General features: G+C 50.7%; 2 protein-coding genes across 21 annotated transcripts in view; both read right to left on the minus strand.

Annotated features, from left to right (window-relative positions):
* Nucleotides 1–17,426, minus strand: part of CAMK2G (calcium/calmodulin dependent protein kinase II gamma) — a 57,711-nt gene that overhangs the window by 24,885 nt on the left and 15,400 nt on the right. For all 20 annotated transcript variants that reach the window (XR_013961599.1, XR_013961600.1, XR_013961601.1 and 17 more), the window contains exons 4-12: nt 11,572–11,626; nt 10,689–10,754; nt 6,038–6,110; nt 5,785–5,887; nt 5,271–5,354; nt 4,729–4,823; nt 4,048–4,170; nt 610–693; nt 327–369 (exon numbers count right to left, since the gene is read on the minus strand). Coding sequence is in view for 17 of the 20 variants with exons in the window: in XM_080687374.1 (XP_080543500.1) it covers nt 327–369; nt 610–693; nt 4,048–4,170; nt 4,729–4,823; nt 5,271–5,354; nt 5,785–5,887; nt 6,038–6,110; nt 10,689–10,754; nt 11,572–11,626 (726 nt within the window). In the remaining 3 variants the exon portion in view is untranslated. The remainder of the gene's footprint in view (nt 1–326; nt 370–609; nt 694–4,047; nt 4,171–4,728; nt 4,824–5,270; nt 5,355–5,784; nt 5,888–6,037; nt 6,111–10,688; nt 10,755–11,571; nt 11,627–17,426) is intronic.
* Nucleotides 8,904–9,257, minus strand: LOC308234030 (large ribosomal subunit protein eL34-like; the record flags this gene model as incomplete). The annotated part of the gene is made up of 1 exon (XM_080641210.1): nt 8,904–9,257. The coding sequence occupies one exon, from the start codon at nt 9,255–9,257 to the stop codon at nt 8,904–8,906; it is 354 nt and encodes a 117-aa protein (XP_080497336.1).

Genomic DNA, 17,426 nt, shown 5'->3' on the forward strand with positions numbered 1-17,426 from the left:
CATCTGTTTCCCCCAGCACATCCTCCAACACCCTAGAGATGGGCTAAAATCTTAAGAGTGCTGAGAGTTCCTCAGAGAATTAAATCAGAATTCCCAGGGAGGCCGGGCAGGCTACTCCCTGGGAGATTCCAGGGAACAGAGCTCATATACCTGAATCCAAGGAAAGCCCCGGAATACCAGGTCCTAGGGCCCAGCAGCAGCAGGATCCTCGTCATCTCGGTCCAGGTGTTGCCGAGACACCAGCACTAGGATGGCAGCACATGGCAACGCCCTGTTCTGACCCACTCACCTCAGTAAAATTAAAGTGCATGGCTGGGAGAACATACCTGAGAAGTTCCTGGAGACGAGCATGGTCGTGAGGATGGCACCCTGGGGAAAGAAGAGGGTTCTGTGAATCCAACCGGACTCCGGAAAAGGGGTGTCTGGTCCCAGGCAGAGGGTAGCTGCTGGCTGGAGCCTGAAGACATCAGGTCTCTCAGGACACCCACCGTGTGCACCTTTCACAGCTCAGCTCCAGCCGGGAGGAGAGCTTCCTTCCATGATAGGGCAGGGGGTACACTGTCAAAGGTACGCTTTCAGGGCACTGGAAGCCCGGGAGGCAAGACTCACCTTCAGTTTTCTCCGGGCATTGAACTTGCGCAAGCACTCCACCGTCTCCTGACGATGCATCATGGATGCCACCGTGGACCGTTGCTGAAAGCCAGAGAGACAGGCCCGTGAGTCCCCAGCCAGATTCTCTGCCCCTCACCCTAGCCCCTGCACAGATGGCCATGCACTCAAGCCACCCCAGAGTTGCTCAGAAGATACAATGAGGTCATAGGCACAAAAATGCTTTTAGAACAAAAGCACTACCCAGAACTCAAGGTCAGGGAAGGACAAGAAACTGACCATGCAACACCACGCGCTGTGAGGAGGGGTCTGAGGAGCACGCTCATCCCCTCTGGGAAGCGGAGGCTAAGGCCCGCGAGTTCCTGCGCGTTGAGCCTCGTGCCTGCCTCCTGCAGCAACTGTTACTGAGCAGCGACTGAGTCCCCGACTCGAGCAGTGAGAACAGCCCGGGGTCCTGCTCTCGACAGAGAACGCTGGTTCCTCCCGAGGAACTCCTCTTAACGCCCCCCCCCCCCCCCCCAGAAGGACCTAAATGAAGCTGTGATCTCAGAAGCTTTTTATCATTTTGGAAGGAAATTTTCTTCACCGTCCTAGTGCTAACTTCCTTCCCCCTTAAACAGAGGCCGCGGGACGTGATACACATCTCTCAGATGACTCAGGGTCAGCGGCACAAGAATCGGTTACCACACAGCACAGACCAGCGATGCCCTCGGCAGCTACCGAGACACAGGATAGTGGAGGGAGGGGCCTGCCACATGACCCCCAGGACATCCTACTTCCCTATTCCTGAGAGCCCATTTTCAGCTACTCACGACCTCCCTTTGCTGCTGCTGTCTTGGCCAGCCGGCAGGATAAAGACGTCCTACAGCCTGGAGCCCACTACACGGGGCCACTCTATAGTCTCTCCCCCATCCCCGGCTGCTCCCTTTCCTGGTTCCCAAAGCAACTCTCCCAACCTCCTCTCTCATTTCACATCCTCCTCCAGCGTGTCAACTTCTGCACTAAGAGGAAGGACAGCTCACCAAGAAAGAACCTCAAGTTCAACACCCCCACCCTCAGGCTGACTGTCACCCACCTGCACCTCATCCGGGTCTCAGCAGCAGCATCCATCCCTCACGTCCAGCGCTGACCCCTCCACCTGGGCTTTGAGCTACCAAAACCTTTGCTTCCTCAATCAGCTAATATTTTTAACCCCTTACTCCAGATGACACTCTTCTCTGCAATCTATATATTGTAGTCAAGCCCCTCCTTAAACAAAAATGTTAAAACTCCCCTAGCCCATCTGTCTTTTCTAAGTAATACCATTTCTTTCTCCCTTCAGTCCCATTCGCTCTTCTCCTCCCAGAAAACAGGCTACACAGGTCTATCTCACTCCCTGCCTCTATCAGCAACACAATGAAACAATGGCCTCTAATCGGTCAGAACCAATGGATTCTTTTCTGTCTTTATTGGACTCTGTAAAGCTGCGGTCGCCAACCGGTGGTCCGTGAGATCTGAAAGGTTGGCGACCGCTGCTCTAAAGCATCTGATTACAGACACTCCCTTACTAAAACCTCCTGTTTCTTAGGGTGTCCTGCTCCTGCTCCTCCTCCTACACGGCAGTTCCCATTCTGTCCCTTTGCAGGCTCCTCTAACTCTGGCACGACATGCTGGTGTTCAGTGGCCATTCTTCTCTTATACAGGCCCATAGTAAAAAGTCAACTAGCAAAGAAGTAATCCCATCCACTTCTACAGCCTCAAGACCACCTATACAAAACGACTACAACCTGCATTTCCAACTTTTCACTTTTCCAATCTCTAGAACCGTATTTCTAACTACCCCCGGGAACGTCTCCAGCTGGAGGTCCTCAGACACCGTACTCAGAATGTGCAAAACTAAAATCATCGTATTTTCTCACAAACTGCCTCCTCCCCTGCGTTTCTTCTGGGTCAATGAATGGTACAACCGTCCATCAGTTATCAACTCGAAACCTGGCAGTCCCCATAGAGCCCTCTCTCTTCTCCCCAAATCCAACTAGTTACTCAATTCTTCTGATGCCGACTCCAAGATATCTCAAAGTTGTCCTCTTCTTGCCACACTGCCCACTATACCATTATTCTTAGCTGAGACCTACTGGTTTTGCTGAGACAATCACAAGTGTCCTGAGCTCTCTTCCCCCAGCCTCTTTCCTTTTCAACCCATTTTTCACACAGCCTCCAAAGTGGTTTTTCTTAATTACAAATGGTTCCCTATGTTTTCAGAATAAAATCTAAACTCCTTAGGCAGAAACTTGTATGGGCTTCATGCTCTTGCAAACTAACATTCCTTAAACCCACTACAGTTTCCTGTGGCCTCTCACCCTGGCCCAAGCTAACCTGTCTGCAGGTTATCATCCTGAGGAACTCCTGGTCACCTCCTCCATGCAGCCCTCAGTAATCCTACCTCCCTCAGAGACAGCAGGTGCACCCAAGCACTCATTAGATGCTTTTATGTACTTGTCACATCACAGAGTGGTTGTGTATTTGAGTGCCCATCTCCCTAGATCAGTGGTCGGCAAACTCATTAGTCAACAGAGCCAAGTATCAACAGTACAACGATGGAAATTTCTTTTGAGAGCCAAATTTTTTAAACTTAAACTTCTTCTAACACCACTTCTTCAAAATAGACTCGCCCAGGCCGTGGTATTTTGTGGAAGAGCCACACTCAAGGGGCCAAAGAGCCGCATGTGGCTCACGAGCCGCATTTTGCCGACCACTGCCCTAGATAATCTTTGAGATCTTTGGGGGAGGGACCGTGCCTCATTCATCTTTGTATCTCCAGCACCCACATTGTGACCAGCACCCAAGAGGCAATCAGTAAACACAGGAATAATACATAAATGCATTATGGCTGTCACATGGCCTAACTGTAGTAGACCCTCCACTTTGCTTGAACAAATTATTTCAGCTTGCTAGGACTGTGTGTGGAAACAAGAGCATGTTGACCCACACTGAGAGCCTCCAAGGCTCTCCTAGGGTGAGCTTTATGACTGAACTTCAGGGTGCTCTTTTTAATGGTTCAGAGGCCCCCTTTGTTACTGTTGAGTCTTGGTTACATTTCCATTAGAGTTTGTATGAGAGTTGAAGTCTGAATATGCACCGTAAGTTTGGCAGTTCACTTTGGGCTGTGCCAGCTGCTTCCTCTCATCAATTACCTAGAGTCTGCAGAGATCCTAAGCCCTCGTTCAAGATCAGAACCAACTCACACCTGACAAGTGAATGGGAGAGAGACAGGAAGAGGCCAATTAGCCCCATATGCCTCCCGGAATCCCTCCACCGATGTTTACGGACTCCCGGCCCCTCCCTCTCTGCTGAGTCTTTGCTCAGGGCCCAGAATAATCATTCTCTGCTTGTTAATAAAAAGGGTAAGGAGGGTGCGAGGGCACACGGATCTCCTCCATCCGGGGTGAAGACACTTACGCAGACCCATGGGTGCTTGAGAGCCTGGTCAGCTGTGATACGTTTTGCGGGGTTTATGGTCAGCATCTGGTTGATCAAGTTCTTGGCTTCAGGGGTCACCGTGTCCCACTCTGGTGATGGGAACTAAGGAGCAGAAAAAGGGGCAGGAGGGATGTGAAATCGGTGAGCCTCACACCCTGACAGGTAGGCTCCATCTTCATCAGTGGGATAGAGTCCTGTCAGTGTGGGCTACCTAAAGCTGCCCGGGAAAGAGTTAGAGGAGCCCTGGGGTATCCCAGCACCTGTGTTGGGACAGGAAGCCAGCAACCATGGTTAGAATACTAGAATACAAGCTCAGAGCAGGAAAGGGACTCCAACATCTTCTGGTTCAACCCTGCCTATCTACTGGGAGGAAGCAGTGATTTAGCAACGTGCCCCAGGCCCCACCACAGCGGAGGAAGCTGCCAGACTCCTCATCCCTATGTTAGACAGCATGCCACCCCTCCATGCCCAAGGGTTTCAGCAGGCTCCTTGGTTTTACAGACACCAAGAATGGCTGCAAAAAAGTCGCTCCCTGGGACAGTGGGTGGCAAGAATGGAGACCTGTATGCCAGTCCCTGGGTCCTCTAAGCCCCCATCCCTCCTGGCACCCTGCCCCTTCCCTTGGAAGTGATCACGGGGTGGGAACAAATGGGTCCTTACATCATAGGCTCCGGCCTTGATCTGCTGATACAGCTTGTGTTGATCCTCATCCCAGAAGGGAGGGTATCCCACCAGGAGTATATACAGGATGACTCCTACGAGACAGAACACAGGTCACTGGGGTGAGTCACTTACTTTGCTGAGGAACTGAGGAAAACCCACACAGGACTCAGAGCCACCCAGAAAGTCAAGGGCCATAGCAGAGATAGAAGTGGATCCTGGCCAACGATGCAGGGCCACCAGCCCTGCCTGCTATGCTTCACTTCCCATGACACCAAGCCACGCCAGGGATTTCTTGAGGCACAACCCATCCTCTAAGGCGTGGGCAAATCCCTCTTTAAGAAGATGTAATAGAATAGAAAGCACTTGGGGGTCAGGGTGTGGTGGGAACAGCCATCCCTGGGGCACTAGAGCACACACCATGATTTCACATGTACCAGATACTCGTGGGCCCCGCAAAGAAGAACAATGCCTCTTTCTCGACATCGCTCGAAGTCAAGGGCCCTTAGCACCGAAAAGCTGCGCATGTGGAATGGGCTTACCGCAGGCCCAGATATCCACAGGTTTTCCATAGGGATCTTTCCTCAAGACCTCAGGGGACAAGTAACCTGGGGTGCCAGCAAAACCTGTAGCAGAAGAGAGGGAGGAGGCACGCTGAACCCACTTTCTCTCTTACTGGATCCACATCAGCCATCTTCCCCAAGTCCCTTCTCACTTCTGATGCTTTTGCTACACAAGCTCCCAGGACATGGGCAGCAAGAGATGACAGGCTGGGCTTCTTGTGGTGCCCGGAATCTCAATCAGAGGGCAAGTCCATGTGCCTACCAGGAACTCCCATCCTCCCCAGAGGCAGCGAGAACGCAGCGCTGACAACAGCCAGACTCACTGCACTGAGTCATGTAGGGCCAGCGGGGAGCTCTACACCCTCCCTCTCCTCCAGTCCCTGAGGAGGCCAGGACCATTAAGGGTCTGGCTGCTGGTTCTGAAGGAGGAAGGCAGATCAGGAAGAGGAGGAAGGGCGGGGGCTGCATTCCAGGAAGACGGGGTCACTCTTACCAAACCAGGCTTGCTGCTCTCCCTGGACTTCGATGGCTAGGCCAAAGTCAGCCAGCTTGACTGCGGCACCCTTGCATTTACTCGCCAGCAGCAGGTTCTCCGGCTGCATAAGGAAAAGACAGAACCTTGTGAGGCACCTACCCCTAGGCCCAGAGGGAGCCTAGTGTGGGTGGGTCCGCGTAGTACCGCCATCCGGCACCAGGTGGCGACAACACTTCACAAGCAGGAAACAAATGGGGAGCCTGAGTAGTACCTTCAGGTCCCTGTGGACGATGTCATGCTGGTGGATGTGGTTAACGCTCTCCAGAATCTGATGTATACAGTGGCTGCAAAAGCAGAAGGAAAAGAAATGTCAGTGAGGGTTTAAACCACCTCATTCACAACCACATGCTGTGGACTAAAGCATGTAAAACTTGTATTGTGGGTTCACAGAAAATCACTCAACGGTAAGACATAACCTTGGACTCTGGACATCATCTAGCTCAACCCATTTTACAGAAGGAGAAACGAAGTCCCAGGCAGATTACGTGGATTGTCCAGAGTCTCCCAATAGATAACCGAAAAGGAGCAACTAGAACAGCATCCACCATGCCTCCTGAGACTGTGAAGGTCCAACGCAACCCAGTGTGTTTCCAAGATATTGGAGACACCCCAGACCCGTGAGAAGGGACACCCCTTCCTGTCTTCTCTTTTCCCCTCTAGTAACTCTGTTCTAGGGGGAGAGGCCTGTGGTGGCAACGTGGGAAGGAGAGTCCAACTAAACCTACGTTGTTTGGGGTAGGTCCACGCACGTTCACTTAAACATTGACTGGGTACCCACAGGCACCACACAGGCTATAAAAATGAACCAGGCCCAGTGCCTGCCCTGAGGTTTGTCATCTAGCAGGGAGATCAAACCAGTACACAGACACCTTTAAGGAACAATTTACCTCCAAGGGGCCCAGAGCACCCAAGTATACAGTGTGCCCTCCAACTATAAATCAATGTCATACTAGACACAAAATATAGAAAAGTGAGAACAATAAAACTCGGATCATGAGAGCTTATAGGTTAAAAATGGGCTATACTGTTTTTCTTAATGAAGGCCCAGAGGACCCGACTGCCTCCCACTTACAGTCAAACCTTGTTTCTCAAAAATCTCCCATCTCAAACAGTTCGGTTCTTGACCAAGTTGTTCATAGAAAAAAATGTCTCAGTTGTGAAACCAAACTTTGGTTTTGGGGATTGACAACCCTTTCAAGCTGATACCTCAGCATGACAAAAAAAATATCTTAGGCAACAAGCAAAGGAGAGAATGCTTTTGTGGCTGGGGAAGGCAAAGATTAGCACATTTTAAAACATAAAGAGGCCATCAAGAGTACCAAAATGGCACAGTGTTTGAGCAACGATCTATGAATCAGGAGCTCACGGTTCGACTCCGGTCAGGGCACATGCCCAGGTTGCAGGCTTGATCCCCAAATGGGGGGCATGCAGGAGGCAGCTGATCAATTACTCTTTCTCATCACTGATGTTTCTACCTCTCTCTCCCTCTTCCTTCCTCTCTGAAATCAATAAAAATATAAACACACACACACAAAAAAAACCCCAGGGAATCATTTGGGGGTCCGGAATGGATTAAAAAAAAAGGGGGAGGGGGTTAATTCCATTTACATTATTTCTAATGGGAAAAAATGATTGGTTTTCAAACCAATCGCTTCTTGAACAGCCTTCTGGAATGAATTAAGTTCAAGAACCGAGGTTCCACTGTATCTGCTTTTCACTTTTGAGAAAAATTCAGACTTAACTTCCATTCAAGTTTACAGTCTTGTCCCATCCTCAATGGTCCATGCTTCAGCGAGAAAAAGCTGAAACTAAGACTTCCTAAGAATGAGCCTTCCTAGCACCATGGAACCACATTATCCAACCAAAAGGTTGGTCATCAACGCATCCTTTGGATTGATTTATGACCAAAAGAGGGAAGTGTGGACAAAAAAAGGGGGGCACCTACTAAACCTGACAAGTTCATGGGAGGCCTGCATGGCAGCTTTACAAACTCAGAAACCAAAAGTAACCACATAGGATGGTCTGAAACTAAAACTTTCTAAACTAAAAGCAGTTCATGGAGGGTAGTTATGTCCTAAGGCAGTATTTTTCCCTAACAAAGGTCAATCTTCACCTTAACTGAGCCTGTCATCTTTTTGCATCTAAAATAACATACCTGATAACATAGCCTTGGATATCAAAACAATCTCTCCCCTCTCCCACACCCCACTTCTCAAAGCACAACAACCACACCAGAGCACCACAAATCCCTTCATTGTTATTATCATGTTACTATATCCACAAATGTAAAAGAAATATGTATCTATTTGGTTTACTTTTTATCCAATCCCAGAGATTTCCTCCTCTGGTTTCTCCTACCTCCCTAATCTATCACCAATGGATTTCATGTAACCCCCTTTCGGCTTGCCCTTAGATTCTGATGTATAAAATAAGTGATAAAACTGCCATATTCTAGAGCATTTTCTCAACCAGTTGAGATTCTGCTTCCTGGCAATTGTTATCAGTTTTGCTCAAATTGTTAACAAACAAAACAGAGTAGCTAGGAGCATGTCTGATGATGATTTTGCACAGAAAAAGACAAACTAAGACAGTCAGAGTCATGCTGATTCCTGAATGAGGCTGCCCAACTCCCAACCATTCTGCCCCACTTTACAGTCAAACTCTTGGCAGAGTGTCGACAGTCTAGAGCAGCGATGAAAACTGGGGGACAATTCTGCCTCCCAAGGGACATTTGGCAATGCTTGGAGACATTTCTGATTGTCACAACTGAGGGGTTGGGTGCTACTGGCATCTAGTGGGTAGAGGCCAGGGATGCTTCTAAATCTCTACAATGTACAGGAGGGCGCCTCACAACAAAAAATCATCTGGCCCGCTCAGCTGGCGTGGCTCAGTGGCTGAGAGTTGACCTATGAACCAGGAGGTCATGGTTCAATCCCCAGTCAGGGCACATGCCTGGGGTTGCGGGCTCAATCCCCAGTAGGGAGCTTGGAGGCCGATCGATGATTCTCTATTATCATTGATGTTTCTTTTAGCCTCTTAATTGCTTTTATTACTCAAAGAAAGCTTCATTTTTAAATTTATTTAGCTTTCTGACTCTGTGCTTGTGCCTTCAATACTTTCACAACGATTTTCTGCTCCTCAATAAGGAAAGCATGCTTGATCCTGTCACAGACACATTTAGCACACATGGACCCACCAAAGGCCCTGCTGACATGTTTTTTCGTTTTAGACAAGCTCATTAGAACTTTAGGTCTCACAGCACGAACTCCACGAAGTCGGCCTGGGCACACGCCACATGCAGATTTTGGTGCTTTCCCAACCTTCTTGGTATAAAGGCAAACAATTCTATTGCCAGGGGTTCGAGACAGCCTAGTTTTGTTAAAGGCCGCGTTGTAGGACAGCCTCCGACGGCATGTCAAACGCTGGACCATGGTGAATGGCTGAAGTCACCATCCCCGGAAGAGGGAAAGGAAAGCGCTTGCGAGTTCCGCATCATTGATGTTTCTATCTCTCTCTCCCTCTCCCTTCCTCTCTGAAAGCAATAAAAACATTAAAAAAAAAAAATCTATCCCCAAGGTTGAGGTTGAAGAAACTTGGCCTAGAGAATGGAGCCCCCGCCAGCAGTACTATCAGGCATATGGAGCAGGCTTGCAGGGTCTGGGGGTGCTGGGCTGGTGACCCGGACTTATGAATCCTTCCTTAAAATCTGACCCTGGGGCTTCCACAAGAGCCAAAGGGGCGTATGAGGTTCCTGGAGGCTCAGGCCTCCCTACAGGACACAGCCCAAGAGGAGGCCAAAAAGACTTCAAGGCTGAGCTGAAGAGGCGAGTCTCCACAGAAATGTATAATTAGAACAGAGCCCGGCTAGCAGGGAGAGCCTTCTGGCCAAAAATGGCAAAAGTGCGAAGTGTCCCAGCAGAGCCAGGCCAAGCCCACTGGTACAGTCATCCCCCCAAGCTCTCCCTCCTCCCCGCCAGATCCCTGAGCTATCACCACCTCCTCCCGCCCCACAGCCTGGTCCTCCCCTGCTGGCACTGGAATTCATCTCCCCACTTGAGAATTTTTCCTGAGGCTGAAGCATCTGAAGTTGATCAGCAAACAATGGCCTCTCGAGTTGAGAAATTTGTGAGGAAGCTGTGCTCCCTCCTCTCCAGAGGCAGCTAGAGCTGCCACATATGCCAGATAAGCTACAGGCACGATGATCAAAACCAGGTTGTACGGACATCACCCTCTGAGCAAAGTCGGGGCTGGGGGAGGAGCCGAGGCGGAACGCAGGCCAAACAAGCGCCCAGAGCTGTGGTGTGGGAGGAACCTGCTGTGTCACAGAAAGGAGCTGCCAGGGCTTCCACAGAGGGCGTGGGGCTGCGAGGTGTGGCAGCGAACGGTCCTCAGCCTGAGGAGCCCATCGAGGAGCCCATCGGGGCTGGCCGTGGTGGTCAAGGCTGAAGTCTCCCAGAAAGGTTCCTGGCTGAATTATTAACCCTTTGGGACATAAACCACGTTTTCCCATCTCTGGATCACCCCCAGGATGCTTTATACACAGTAGAATTTGTCAAAGGAAAGAAAAGGGGCAGGGACAGACAACCCTTGGGCATGCCTGCAAGTACACGGCAGTGCAAAGGAGGGATATTTGGGGGTGATGGATATGGAGGCTTGTAAGAGCTTTGGAAAAAATCTGGTCTGCAAGTGTTGAATTTTTACCTTTTTGTATCACCCACAAAATGCACCCGAGTCCAGCTCTACAGAATCTTTGTCTAGACAAGAGCTCTCTGATCTTCCCCAAAGACTATTCAAGTAGACACAGTGCCTGGTCCCCTAAGATGGCCAAGATTCACACTTGAATGACAGGGTCCCCACCTCACCTGGCATCAGCTTCACTGTAGTATTCTCTGGCCACGATGTCTTCAAACAGCTCTCCACCAGTAACACTGCAACCAACAGACACAGAGGATCAGAGGAGGCAGGTGAGTCAACCAACCCTAGCATCCGACAGGTAACGAGTCATACTGTAGAACAGCTTTTAAAGAAACCCGAACTCTGTATGCATCTCCTCCGAGAGCCCAGAACACACTCAACCCTTCAATGACATGGGGCTTCTCCTCAGGGTAACATGGGCCTTCCCTTCCTCCTTCATTTGCTTTTATAACCCACAGATAGCTAATACTCTGGCAAAGATGACTATCCCGGGATCTAAGAGAAAATAATTAACTTACTCAGAAAGGCATTGTTTTGAGACCAACATAAACACTAAGATACAGTTGCCCAAAAAGAACAGACCTACTACTTGAAGTTGAAGAATGATGAGACTAAGGATAGAGACCCACCTCTGAAAATACCAAAGAGGCATTTCCAGAGGTGAAGAGCCACTGTTAAGATATTAAACTACAACCAAGTGGAGGAGAGACCAATTAGAGCCCAGTTTACCACTAATATAAGCTACCTACGAATTCTCAGAATTTTTCAGGTCGTGCAAAGAGCTGTATTCTATCTCTCCACTAAGGACAACACACGGAGAAACAAGACAAAAGCATCTGCACAAGACGAGCTGCTGAACAGAAATGCGGCAGCAATGGCCGTTCTGGGGCTCAGAGCCCGGGAGACCCTCAGCAACACGCCGCTACCAGAGGAAGTTCAAAATCAAACTCTTCCCTTCGGGCCGAGGCTGAAGGCCTGGTGTAGGCCTTCCCTGGGCCTTCATGTTGAACTAGCGGAAGGAAAGGCCCCGCATCTTCAAAGTGCACTTACAGGTCGAACACGAGGTAGTGAAACCCTTCTTCAGAAATGCTGTCATGGAGGCGCACTGCAAGAGAGGAGGTGGGACAGACATTAACAGAGAGAACCTGCAGACCCTATTCCTTCCTCCCCAGGAACCCCATGCCTGCTGCCCTTCCGGCCAGCCTCACAGGGCTCTCTCCGGAAGGAGTGCCACGTGCCCAGTGCTCCCCCATCCAAGGTTATGCAGTCTCGGTGCAGATTCACCCAGACCCCAGGTTCAGTGCCTCGGTCACCACCTCAGACAAGCTTCACAGTTAAGAAGATGCAACTAAGAAGACGGAGAAAAGCAGGGACCTTCGGATGGGGCTGGTCCGAGAGAAGGTGGTCCTGGGATAGGATAAATGACAGCGTGATGCTCAGTGAGGGGCACCAGGCTTACCGCGGGGTGGGGGTGGGGGGCGGGGGAGTCAGAGAATGACAAGATGGGAGAGCCTGAGCTCTTGCAGAGGAGTCAAGGGAGAAGTGGGCGAGGGAGAGCCCAGCAGGAAGGCATGTGGAGCGAAGGTGATGATGAGCATGGGAGGCAATACGCAAAGTCAGGCAAAGACAACAATAACCAGTATATTAAGTGCAAGCCCTCGGCATACATCACTTATGCTACAGGCATTTACTAAGTGCCTACTATGTGCCAGACCCTGTGCTAGGGGGTTTAGGTTTAGGAAGGACAAAGTGCCTGCCTTCAAGGAGTTTATTATTTCTGACGACCACCGTAAGATGGGTATTACTCCTATTCGACAGATGAGGAGGTTCAGGAACATACACTAACACGAGGTCGGGCTTTAGCCTGCAAACAAGGTATGTGCCCTTGACTGGAATCGAACCTAGTTCCCTTCAGTCCACAGGCTGATGCTCTATCCACTGAGCCAAACTGGCTAGGGCAGGAACATATAATATGGTGGGTTAAGATGTGAGTCCAGATCTATCTGTCTCCAAAGACCGGTCTACACCACTGTTTCCTATAAGACCTGTGGAGTGGCCCACACACCCAGGCAACAAAATAACGGAGCTCGGGAGAGACCATTCACGAATGTAACTACAACAGCATAGATGGGTCTGGGAGGCCATTGCATGGAGCCGACTGTGACAACCCACCAACTGCAAGAGAAGGCTGGTGAGCAGAATCCCTTCCCACGCCCCGCCTCCAGAGCTCTTGGGCAGAAAACCAACCTAATGTCTGAGTTCTCTACAAGCTTCTGCCCACAGAGCCACCTCTGGGTTAAATGCCAAGCTCTGAGCATCATTCTAATGCAAACACAGCTCCATGCTTTGGCTGTCGGTCCGGCTGTTCCTGTCCCTCCCCTCACCTGAACTCTCTTGATGGGAAACCTCTGTTCCAAAGAGTTCCCTCTGTTTGACCTTCGCTCCAACCCTCGGCAGTTTCAGGAGCACTCACAGAGCACTTCAGGAATGGCCCGAAACCAAGCCAACCAGTGAAGTTCTTGGATACAGAAAATCCACCTTTTCTCTTCCCCAAATGACAGCTTCCATTTCTGGTGTCAGAGCAGTTCATCAGGGCTGGGGCACTTCCCTACATCCCCTCCCCACCGAAGCGGGATCAGCCAGAACCTAAAATCCAGGCACTAAGCCATCACTAGAGCGCCATGGTTCTCCTCGCGTGACACAGGAGGACTCGGGCCTGCCAGGTTTGAACCAGGGCCTAACGACTGTTTACACTTCTTACGGCTTACCTTATTTGATCGGACCGGTTACTCAACCCCAAATTCCACCCCAAACTCAGTATTTCTATGGTTTACCAATGGGACGAAAGGCAGTGGTACTTCTAAAATCACTCCTCCTCAAACCGTTCTCTCCTGTCCTTGGGCAAACAGGAGCCCGCTTCTCTAGCCTGCAGGTGACAGAAGGAAGGAGCACAGCCAGGCCTCCCCACCCCACTAACCCAGGCGCTCACGCGAGCCCCCGAACCCTGCCGCCTCCTCCTCACCGTGCTCCTCTGGGCTAAGTCAGTGCTGCATGCTGGGTCCCGCTGCAGCTGCTGCTCCCTCGCTTCCAAAAGGACTTTCCATTTAATTAGAAATTTGCTATTAAAAAGCATTAAAGTGTGTAATACAAATAATCCCCTGGAAATCAGCTGTCCCAGAAGCCAAAAACCAGCTTTGTTAGGGAGGTGACTAACAGCAGCAGGATGGCGAGCTCACAGGACAGCAGGCTCGGTGCTAACCACCACGCCCGGGGACTCCTGCCGCCCACCCAGCCTGCCCGGACCCTCACACCCACCCCACCCCACCCAGCACAGCGCAGCACAGCACAGCACAGCAGGGCTGAGAACAGGGCAGGCACCCAGGCCTATGCCCAGACAGGGAGTCACTGGCACTTGCCCTTCGTGAGGCCACACACAGAGCCCAGGTGGGAGGAAGCTGGGCAGGGAGTCAGGAGAAGCAGCAGGAAGACTCACCCTCCCGGGCCACCCAGCCCAGAGAAGGGCTCTGTCTGGTGTGGGTGCCGGCAAGGCTCCACCGAGACAAGGAGGGCAGGTGTGAAGGCCCGTATCTGAACAAGACTGCGCTCGCTTTTGGTGTCTGGTTTCCATTTGTAAAGAAAATTTAAAGGGAAATGAGAACAAGGGGAGAAACTTGACTGCACCTCCCTAGGTGCCTCCCTAGCAGATTCTTAATAACGAACGCACGTTATAAGAACGAACACGTGAGCTGTTTCTATGTCCTAGGCACTGTGCCAAGTGCTTCACACACGGGATTTTACTGAACTCTCACACTAACTCTGGGGGACAGGTACTTCTACTCACCCCATCTAACAGGAGAGGAAACTGAGGCTCCAAAGAAACTCCCTCAAGGTCATACCAAGTGGCAGAACTGAGACTCGAAGCCAACACAAGCTGGCATCAGATCCTTGATATTGTCACTTTCTCCATCCTCTTAGGCACAGGAGCTCCAACCTGCCCCCACTAGCCCTGGCCATTCTGATTCACTCATCAGCGTCCATTCGGCACCTTCTCTGAAGCAGGCGTGGCTGTACATGCCACGGATCCAGCTGTGAAGACAAGAAACCTGGCCCCGCCACGGGGAGCTTCCAGGGGAGCAGGGAAGACAGCCTTTAAACCAGCCCTTACACAGAATGTAACTAAGCACGACCGCGGAGGGCCGTGAGGCGGCAGTAAAGGGTGCGATGGGTGCGTGCAATAAACCACCCGACACCCAGCCCATCCGCAGTGATGAGAGGGCAGGAAGGCCAAGGAGGGCCAGACACGTCTACAGACAGGAAGAGCGGGGAAAGGAGTATAATGTTCATGACAGGACAGTGATAAGCCTAATTACGGTTCTTCACAGATGGTGGAAGAACAGGCCAAAAAACCTCTCAGATACTTTTACTTGATGTGTTTCATATCTTCAAGGACTGACAAAGCCACAACCCAAATATTGTGGCTATTTCCAATTCTTTAAAAACCACCCAACTGCCCTGGCTTGTGTGTTCAGTGGTTAGAGTCGGCCCACACACCGAAGGGTCCCGGGTTCGATTCCCAGTCAAGGGCATGTGCCTGGGTTGTATGTTCAATCCCGATTCCTGCCCCCCTGGGGCTGTGTGTGGGAGGCAATCGTTAGCTATGTCTCTTTCACATCAATGTTTCTCTCCCTCCCTCCTAGCCACTCTTCCACTCTCTCTAAAAATCAATGGAGACAAAATTCTCAGGTGAGAATTAACAAAAAACAAATACAAAAAAAACCCACCCAACAATATGCCATATTTTAACTAACAAACTGTGGTCAAAAAGTACTGAAAAAGTGTCACTGTTAACGCCCACAGCAAAAAACACAATAGGAAGGAGGTCCTGTGGCTGGGGCTCAGGGGGAGCCTGAGGATGCCCCCAGGAGTGGTGAGTAGGGATTTAGAGCTGTTCAGTCACGATTCAACGTTTCCTTTTCATTTTCTTTGCTACTATTTTTGCTACACTTACTGGTAGCTGAACGGGCCCTGAGCCCAAGGCAGCCGGGCTTAAATACCTTGCGAACTGAGTTGGGGCTGGGAGTCTGGGAGAGATCACTCCTGGCAGTTAGAATCTGTTTTCATCTCCATTTATTCCCTAGGCCTCCTTTGCTCGCTGAACCCTCACAACTCCTCAAAGAGGCACGAATGACACGATGGAGGCACAGGCGGGCTAAATAATGTGCCGAAAAAAATCACAGCTACTAACCAGCAAATCCCCCATTCAAACCTGGACTTGACGCCAAAGCCACAGACCTTTGCGTCTCCATGGAGATGGTCCACAGACCAGCACCGTGAGCATCACCTGGAGACAAAGAAGCTCAGGTCCACCCAGACCTCCTGAATCCGATCTGAATTTTAACATGATCCCTAGGAGATCCATGAGCACAAAGAAGTTTGAGCAGTGCTGCTCTAAACCACAGGGCTGGCCTGGGAGGGAAACTGCTGGGGCCGCTCAGCACGAAGGAAGACGGAGTCTATTCATCAGAGGAATTTAGAGCAGGGAGCAGGCAGATCATAGGCGGGACACACTCCACTCAAACTAGATGGTTAGCACTCCTGCTGTCTCCTCCTCTCAACTCCACACCCCTGGCCACTCTCCTCGGGCTGGTTTTGGTTCTGCAGTACAGCTCATCACCAATAGGCTTTAAAAAAAAACAATTAACAGACTATTTTTTAGAGCGATTTGGGTTCACAGCAAAACTGAGCAGACCGTACACAGGGCTCCCACATACCCTCTGTCCCCACATATGCACAGCCTCCCCCACTATCCACCTCCCCCACCAGAGTGGCATATCCATTATAATCGGTGAACCTACAATGACACGCCATTATCACCCAGAGTCCACAGTCTACATTAGGATTCACTCTTCCAAGAGGCTTTTAACTCCTGGGACAGAATAGATAAAGCTGGGGAGGCCTCGCTCCTTGCACCAAGTCCCCTTCTGAGTCTGACAGCAACCAGAATTTGACCCTGAGCTCTGTGCTCTCAGCTTCCTCAACTCTGCACCACTCTCGGCGGGTCCACTTGTATCCCTGCGGGATGGAGTTAAAGAGGCTGGAGCCAAGAGGGCCATAGCTCTGAAGGATGGAGCAGTGGAGAGTCGAGAGGAATAGTGAATTAGGGGGACAAAACTGCCTCCTCTCCTGCCACAAGCCAGGTCAGAATCCATGGCAACCCCGGCCTCCTGGGCCCACAGCTCTGCCACATCTCCAGGAGGCCTGGTTCCCACCGGAGGCCGGACAGCCTGGCCAGCCAGCTCTCCCAGGACACAGTCCTGGCTCACCCTTTCTTCCCCCTGCCCTTGACCCCAGAATAGGGCCTCAGACCAACATCCCTCAGGACCTGGGAGCAGTCATGAAACGCAAGCACAGTTCTAGGCAATCAGATGCTAACAAAGTGATTATGGCTTGCCCAGCCTTTCCTGGGTCCTGCTGTCTCCCTACAGAGCAGATGGCTAGGATAGATGGTCTCTCCATCCACCTTAATTCTGACTTGGGGCAAGCAGGGGCTATCAAACCGAGTATAGTCTAAAAGGTCAAAAAGTATACATCTAATTCCTAGGAATACATTTTTTTTTAAAGGTTAGAAGCTTTTTTCAACTAGAATCCCATTTTTTAAAATTTATTTCAGAGAGGAAGGGAGAGGGAGAGAGAGATAGAAACATCAATGATGAGAGAGAATCATTCATCAGCTGTTTCCTGCACGCCCCACACTGGGGATTGAGCCTGCAAACAGGGCATGAGCCCTGACCGGGGATCGAACTGTGACCTCCTGGTCCATAGGGCGATGCTCAACCACTGAGCCACACCAGCTGGGTTAGATTCCTCCCTGGTTGTTTTCAGGTTGTCTTCGCGCTGCCCCGACC

This window comes from Plecotus auritus, assembly GCF_963455305.1.
Source record: "Plecotus auritus genome assembly, chromosome: 9".
Lineage (NCBI taxonomy): Eukaryota > Metazoa > Chordata > Mammalia > Chiroptera > Vespertilionidae > Plecotus > Plecotus auritus.